Source organism: Carassius gibelio, chromosome B25 (assembly GCF_023724105.1).
Source record: "Carassius gibelio isolate Cgi1373 ecotype wild population from Czech Republic chromosome B25, carGib1.2-hapl.c, whole genome shotgun sequence".
Lineage (NCBI taxonomy): Eukaryota > Metazoa > Chordata > Actinopteri > Cypriniformes > Cyprinidae > Carassius > Carassius gibelio.
In genome coordinates this window covers 24,545,158-24,553,754 of record NC_068420.1, presented here as the reverse complement: position 1 = coordinate 24,553,754, position 8,597 = coordinate 24,545,158, and the positions used below count along the sequence as shown (strand labels likewise).

The window sequence follows — 8,597 nt, the reverse complement described above, 5'->3', positions numbered from 1 at the left end:
AGCTAATCCAGTTAGCTTCAGAGCAGCTAACCTGCACAAAAAAGAATACACAGGTACATAGTGCAAACATTAATAGTGTAACTAGCCTTAATATACTACCTATGGTCCATCCTAGCTTTAGTTGTTAGCATCTTTGTAGTTACTATTAGATATTATATTATTTGTCTTCGAGAAGACAAAGCTATTTTGTGAATACCATTCACTTCCATGCAAAATACACTGAAAATCCATGAATCATGTTATTAAACCTCCTCGCCCAGCTCCTCGCCCACCTCCTCGCCCACCTCCTCGCCCTCCTCCTCGCCCACCTCCTCGCCCTCCTCCTCGCCCAGCTCCTCGCCCTCCTCCTCGCCCTCCTCCTCGCCCTCCTCCTCGCCCACCTCCTCGCCCAGCTCCTCGCCCACCTCCTCCCCACCTCCTCGCCCAGCTCCTCGCCCATCTCCTCGCCTACCTCCTCGCCCACCTCGCCCAGTGAATGAATCAGAATATTTGACCAGTTCTAGCTGATTGGAGTCGGAGACTCCATTTTCATTAGTCACATGTTTTCCTTTGTTCAGATTTCCTGCCACTCCTTTGTTACCATGGTCACCATCATTGAGTTCAATTGGTTCAGCCGTGTTTGATTAATCATCCTCATTTGTGCTTGCTGTATAAGCTGGTCCCTCACATCCATTATGTCAGATCACCATTTAGTGTGTGCGTGCGCGTGTGTGTGTGTGTGCGCGTGTGCGTGTGTGTGTGATGGGCAGGTTTAGGGATAGGGTTAGTGTAAGGGGATAGAATATACAGTTTGTACAGTATAAAAACCATTACGTCTATGGAAAGTCCCACACACACACACACACACACACGCGCACGCACACACACACACACAGACACACACACACAAACACAAACACGGGGCAGGTTTGGCCAGGATGCCGGTGTTACACACACACTCTTTGAACACCACAGGGTTAGGGTTAGAACATGGGGTTGTTTATGAGCCGTGTGTGAGAGATGAACACCACAGGGTTAGGTTAGAACATGGCTTGTCCACTCACTGCTTTCCTGCACCGGAGTAAAACTCGGCCTCTTTAGTGAAAGAGAATCGGACCTCAGCTGGCAGAGCGAGGGGATTGTCGCAGTCGATGACCTGAGGCGTACCCTCCGCGTACACACACCACCTGGGGGAGAATATTCAGCTGTGTATCAATGGAAGGGGTTTAATTTCAGTGTATTTATTATAATATAAAGCAGACACTTCACTCTCACACACGACAAACCTGAATAGCTTCTGCTGCTCCTCCAGCTGCCTCATCCTCTGCCTCTGGGATATCGGGTTGGTGTCCTGGAACACAAGTGAAGCTGAAATGCAAATGACAACATTAATTCACAATCTAAATTTGTTTATGTTTGCAACCGAAATAAAAAATAGGCTACAGTATATTTTGTATATATCGTTTCTTGATCATAGATAAATGACTTGTCATCCATGTAAAAAAAATGTTTATCATAGACACTTTAATTTGATTTCAAATGTGCTTTATTTTAAAAAGGCTGATGGTATCATTAAGCTATAGCTAACCCATACATAAGATACATAAAAAATCAAACTACAGTACATCTTGTTATTAGAGCATCTGACACTGCATCATATGAAGACACAAACGTTATTATTCAGCAATACACGTGTGTGTGCGCGTGTGCGTGTGTGCGTGCGTGTGCGCGTGTGCGTGCGTGTACATGTGTGTGTATAAATGGGAGGGCCTACCTTTAGCAGGCCGTAAGACGAGCCTCTCGTTGCAGTCCAGCCAGCAGTAACAGGGAAACAGGACCTTGTCTCCTTCGGGCGTGTTGACCGAGATCTTATCGCAGAACCACTGGTTGTAAAGTAGACCCATAAACGGCTTGGAGTAAAGCTTGACCGCTATGAGCTCTCCCAGAGACGCTTTACAGTGTATCTTAAATGCTCGCTCCTGCACAGACAGATGTGGCGTATTAGGGCCGTTGTAGGTAAATAATAATAATAATAATAATAATAATATGCCGTTGGCGGAGTGCGTTAAAATTCAGAGAAGAAATTCAGAATTTCCATGAAGAAACAGATATTCTGTGATTATAAAACCACAAGTTTGCATGAAAAAAAGATTGCACTAAAAAAGAAGAATATTCTGTGATTTATAAAGTCCCAAATGTGAAGAATAAACTCTGAAAAATAGGAACCACATCTCTTTATATTGCGAGGATGTCGCCTACCTCATCAGACCACAGACGCCAGATCCCACAGACACACGTTATAGGAAACTTTCCTGGCCAATAACAACAATTATAATCACAGTAATAACAACAATCTACAGAGACATTCTTAATATTACAGGAAAACAGGACACAGGTTTAGCTCATTTGAAGTGCTTGTGCTAAATGTTACGCTCTCAGATATAAGAAAAACAATCCCTCCTCTTGCTTTTGCTGCCGTATACACACCTCCAGGGCCCTAGAAGATTGCAGAACAGAGTTTGCGGATTCTCTCAGATCTATTGGTCAACGTCAATAAAACATTGTTGGAGATTTTAACATTCACGTAGATAACACAAATGATGCGTTAGGGGCTGCGTTTACAGATTTACTAAATTCATTTGGGGTCAAGCAAAATGTCACTAGACCCACCCATCATTTTAATCATATACACTAGATATAATTATATCACATGGAACCAATCCTATTAATATAGATATTAAACCGCAAAGTGATGATGTCACTGATCACTACCTTGTAACTTGCACACTGCGTACTGCTGAAATCTGCCATGTCGCGCCGCGCTAACAATTCTCCCAAACACTCTCGATAGATTCACAAATAACCTGCCGCACACACACACACACACACACACACACACACACACACACACGAAGTAGAGGAAATGACTAGCAGTATAAGCAACCTTTTCTCTAGTACATTAGAAACTGTTGAACCGATCAGATTAGAAAGGGTTAGAGGGAAGAGTACTGCACCTTGGTACAGCAGTATTACTCACGCCATCAAGAGAGAAACGCGTAATCTAGAGCACAAGCGGAAACAAACTCACCTAGAGGTATTTAGGATCGCGTGAAAGACAGCACTTCCCGTTATAAAAAGGCTTTAAAAGCAGCCAGGGCCAAGCATATACGCAAACTAATGGAAAATAACCTAAGATATAAGTAAATTATTCCATTACAGTTTAGTAGTAAGGACTTTATGAATTTATTCAATGAGAAAATCAAATGCAATAGAAACACAAATGTAAATGTACAACCTTTAACAGCATCTTGATTCAGTCTCAATTATCGCCCCTCAAGAACTACTACAGCGCTTTACAACTATAGGACAGGAAGAGCTATGTTGAAGAGGTCTCAGAAATGTTATCAATAATTTCCTCAGAGTTTGACTGTTTTGCAATTGCAGGGGATTTTAATATTCACACAGATAATGCAGAAAACAAAACTACAAAAGAAATGATAACGGTTCTAAACACCTTTGACCTGATTCAGCATGTGCATGGACCCACACACAAAGGTGGACACACTCTGGATCTAATCATCAGTAGGGGTCTAAACATTTCATCCGTTGTTATTAAGGACGTAGCACTATCTGATCACTTCTGTATTTTCTTTGATATATTGATCTCTGCTACCACTGAATCTAGATCTGTCTCTGTCAGAAGGAGATGCATAAACGAGAACACAAATGTACTATTTATGGAGGCTATATCTTTAACACCAAGCATTTCTGCAGACTCTGTTGATATTCTCCTTTATTCCTTCAACTCAAAAGTTAAGAATGTTATTGATGATATTGCACCAATAATAGTCAGTAAGAAAACAAACAGAAAGAAATCAGTTTGGAGAAGATCAACAGCAGTTCAGACTATGAAAAGACAATGCAGAAAAGCAGAGCGAATGTGGAGGAAGACGAAACTTGAAATTCACTATAGCATCTATAAAGACATCCTTCATGCTTTTAATGTGAAACTAGCCACAGCTAGACAGAATTTCTTCTCAAACCTTATAAACAGTAACTTAAATAACACTCGTACTCTTTTTTACCACTGTTGAGAGACTGACAAACCCCCCAAGTCAGATTCCCAGTGAAATGCTATCAGACAGCAAATGCAATGAGTTTGCTTCTTTCTTTTCTGAGAAGATCATAAATATTAAGAAGGCGATTAGCACATCCTCAAGTAATGCAGAGGTCAGACAGATTTGGCCAAAATATTTAAAAGATACTATGTCTAATTTTGAAACAATTGATAGCAAAATTCTGGAAGACATAGTGCAGCAACTAAAATCATCAACCTGTTGTCTTGACACACTTCCCACATCTTTTTTCAAAAGTGTGCTTGACTGCTTAAAAGCAGATCTCTTAGAAGTGGTGAATGCCTCACTTCTTTCTGGGACATTTCCAAACTCCCTAAGTTAAAGACCTGGGCGTTATATTAGACAACAACTTGTCTTTCGAAAATCATATTTTATATGTCACAAAAACTGCCTTCCTCCAAAACATCGCTAAGCTCCAGAACATGCTCTTGTTTCGGATGCAGAAAAGTTAGTTCATGCATTCATGACCTCGAGACTAGATTACTGTAATGCTTTACTAGCTAGTTGTCCTGCATCCTCAATAAACAAGCTACAGTTAGTCCAAAATGCCAGTGGTTACCTATTAAGTTCTGTATTAATTACAAAGTATTGCTACTGGCCTACAATGCCTAAATGGTTTAGCTCTTGTGTATTTAACTAATCTTCTATCACCGTACTATCCATCACACAGCACTCTGGGCTTCTGGTAGTACCTAGAACATCTAAGTCCACTGAAGGAGGGAGAGTGTTTCCACATTCGTCTCCTAAACTCTGGAATAGTCTTCCTGGACTCAGACTCACTCTCCCAGTTTAAAACAAGATTAAAGACACATCTCTTTAACTAGCATTCACATAATGCATCTCCTACACTTATAGAGTTATATCAGATCAAATACACATGATTATCCAATGCTATGAACAGCAGCTATGCTAATTATTTTCTATTTTGCTTCAGTGTTTTATCTTCGGATGCCCATCCTGAGGTAAGAGTTTGGACCCAGTCTATAATGAAGACTTCAGATGCCATACACCTGAGGAGAGACTGCGAAGACAACACGCTCCAATGCTATATTTGCTAAATATCATAATCATTTGTTTACAAACAAGTATTCATTACTTCAATGAGCTCATAATATCTGCATTAAATTATTACATTGTTTAAATAAAAATTTTTTTAGCTAACTGTGACTTTGTATATTTACATTTCTACTTGACTTAGACAGGTTCCTCTGATAACAGATCACTGTAAATTGTAATGTGGACTCATGCACTTTCTGTTAAGATGCTTTGAAATGATGTGTATTGTGAAAAGCGTTATGCAAATAAACGTGAATTGAATTACAATAACCGCAGCACTTGACTTTGCCCATCCTGAAGGTGATACAGAGCCGCTTCCCGACGGCTGATCCAGAGGTGCGCAGGGGCAAAGGTCACGGAGAACCTATTTCTCAATGGCTGAGGCAAGCTGTGAACGGAAGAAACAGCCGATAGCCTGCCCAGTTAATCGACTGAAACTGTTTTGCTTTGGATATTCATGATAATCCGCTATGACTGTAATGGCCTAGCTAGTCTTTGTCACTGGCAGAGCATGTTAGACAGCCACTCAGTGCGTGAGGGATTCCCGGTTATGGTGTGATAAGTACAGCCGTGTGGAGCAATGTGGGTCCTTCACACTAGTTTTCTGAGGTTTTTTTTCTCTCTCAAATTTGTGACTTTATAATATTCTACTTTTAATTCTGAGTTTTTTCCTGCAATGTTGTGACTATACGTTTCTGTATGTTTTTATTTATTTATTTTTTTACCAACAAATGTCCCTAATACACCGTCGTTCATATGGGAAGATAATTTTAAGGTAAATTAAAAATATATATATTTATCACTACTCTTTCAAATATCTTTCATTAAAAATCTTTAATTAAATAGCGTTGACTGATGGTTTTTAGTCTAAAACTCCTTCCTGTTGGTTTGATGCCCTTACCGATGCTTGCCATAACCCCTGAATGTGGTTTAGACTCTGTTCCTCGCTCTCAGCCTCAGCGCCGCGCAGCTGGATGGAGATCCGGCTAGTGGTGCCCGCCAGAAGACCCTTTCCTGTGTACACCGTCACTGTGTAGATCACCATGGCTGTTCTGCAAAGTAATGGACAGTGATTTTTAAGAGAAAATAAAAACATGAGACCACCAAAGAATATCCCCAAGTCCAGAGAGAGTAAGAGATGCTCACCTCTTTCTGTAAGAGAAATCACAATGCTAGTGATGTAAGAATTGCAACAACTGTTGTAACTAGATTGATTGTAAAAAGAGAGCAGTTTATGTCATGGAAATTACCAAAACAATGAAATACATTTTAATTAAATACTACTTAGCAAAGATCTTTAAAGTTTTATTACCAGGTTTTTGCCAAAACAAGGATCTTGTAGCTTTCAGAATGACCTGAACAAGAAGAGGACAAGAGCAGAAGAACCCCAGGATTTTATAACTTTCTTGTAATGTATTCATTTTCGTCACTGTTATGACACCCAATCTAAAAATTAATACCTTCCTTTGTACAAATAAGGAAAGTCTTTAAACTGAAGTTTATGATTGGTTGCAATGTTTCATGACACTGACATTTAATCTTTGAATTCACCTTTGTTCATTCCTTGCAATATCATTGAGCAACTTGGTTTGTCTTTGGCAGTGGCATTGGGGGGGGGGGCATATTTATACATACCTTCATTAAGTTTAGTTTTTTATAAAGCACATTTCCACTGCCTCAAGCGCAGCCCACAGTGCTTTACAAAGCAAACAAGAAAACCAAACAAGGAGAATACAAAACACAACAACTTAGAATTAATATTTAGTTACTTCTGGGTCAGAATCACACAGCAAGATATAAAAGTGCTTTTTAAATCCGTTTTCAAAACATTCAAGTGGATAGCAAGCGATAAATTATTCCATAACTTAGGACCGGCGCTTGAGTCAGGACCACCGTACCCAGAGCAAATATTGAAGAAGAGATTTAAAAAGGTTAATTAGGTTTAATTTTACTTCTGCAACTCTGTTTTCAGCCCCCATTCTTTTAATCATGTTTGCTCTGAGATCTTGGATAATGTTGCACCTTTTAAAAAGAGTTGACAAAAAGTTAAAATAGAACCGTGGCTAAATGATGTAACGCGGAATCTGAGGCGGGTTTGTCGGCACGCAAAAAGTGCTAAAAAGTGGCTAAAATATAAATGGCAAGTATCTTATGATATTCTTAGAGGGTCTCTATCAAATTATCAAAACGCTGTTAGAGCCGCTAGATCTTCATATTTTTCGCTAATTATATCACATAATGCACATAACCCAAGGGTATTATTTTCAAAAATAGATAAGGTACTGAGTCTGTCTTTTAATATTTTCCCTACCCCGTCTAAGGATCTGTGGGAGTTTTTTAAAAACATTTTATTGATAAAGTTGCTCTCATTCGGTTGAATATTATGCCTGTAGGCAATGTTATAATCCACAAAATGAATCCATTTCATTGTTTAACCTGATAACTGTCACTCACGTTTTTGAAGATAGACTTGATTGTGCATGATACAAACCTAAATTTGTATATTTCATGACTGAAAACATTTTGTAACGTGATTTTGATGTGCCATTTACATGGTAATGCAATGTCTGATTTTTAAAATGGGTTTTAAAGGATGAATTTTGAGATTTTATGTTTTCAAGTGATATATAACTTCTGATGATTTCTAAAATGTGATAGAGAAAAAGGCAACGAGGAAGTCTTTTTTTTAAACAAAGGTCAAAGCTCCTTTTGTAATGTAGATTTCTGAGGGTGCACTCTTGTCATAAATTCATCTATTACTTTTCCTACATAATTAAAAAAAAAAAAATATTGGCATAATATATATTTGGGAGTCTTAGACCTTTCGATATATATCCTAACGATATATAGTTTGTCAAGATTAGATTAAATTTGATTGTAATATAGTATAGTCAACGTAGGCGTCCCGTATACGGGACGGGGTGACATTTAACAGGTTAAGTAAATTTAAATCGATTTCATTGGCTCAGTTGGGAAAGATAATACTGCACCTAAAACCGACTACCTCACTTGACGTTCTCCCGTTGCAATTGTTTAAAGAGGTTGTAGACGTTATTGGTCCCAATATACTATTGATTATAAATAGTAGTTTATTTCATGGAACTGTTCCATCAGGGTTTAAGCATGCTGTTGTTGAGCCAGTCTTAAAGAAAATGAGTTTGGATCCACAGGATTTCAAACATTTCAGACCTATTTTGAGATGCCTTTTATGAATAAGATCTTAGAGAAAGTTGTCCATAATCAACGTACATATTTTTTGATAGGAAATAACATAATGGATATTTTTCAGTCTGGATTTAGGACCAAACATAGCACAGAATCAGCATTATTGGTGACAAATGATATTTTGTTAAGTATTGACTCGAGGAAAAATATTCCCTTAATGATGTTAGATTTAAGTGTAGCCTTCAATACTCTAGATCACAC

General features: G+C 38.7%; 1 protein-coding gene across 1 annotated transcript in view; it reads right to left on the bottom strand.

The window, feature by feature from the left end:
• Positions 1 to 6,591, bottom strand: part of LOC128014084 (hydroperoxide isomerase ALOXE3-like) — a 12,354-nt gene extending 5,763 nt beyond the window's left edge. The window contains exons 1-7 of the mRNA XM_052597307.1: positions 6,484 to 6,591; positions 6,318 to 6,376; positions 6,073 to 6,223; positions 1,754 to 1,958; positions 1,266 to 1,347; positions 1,044 to 1,166; positions 4 to 31 (exon numbers count right to left, since the gene is read on the bottom strand). Coding sequence (XP_052453267.1) covers positions 4 to 31; positions 1,044 to 1,166; positions 1,266 to 1,347; positions 1,754 to 1,958; positions 6,073 to 6,216 — 582 coding nt within the window. The 5' untranslated portion in view covers positions 6,217 to 6,223; positions 6,318 to 6,376; positions 6,484 to 6,591. The remainder of the gene's footprint in view (positions 1 to 3; positions 32 to 1,043; positions 1,167 to 1,265; positions 1,348 to 1,753; positions 1,959 to 6,072; positions 6,224 to 6,317; positions 6,377 to 6,483) is intronic.
• Positions 6,592 to 8,597: the final 2,006 nt, after the last annotated feature.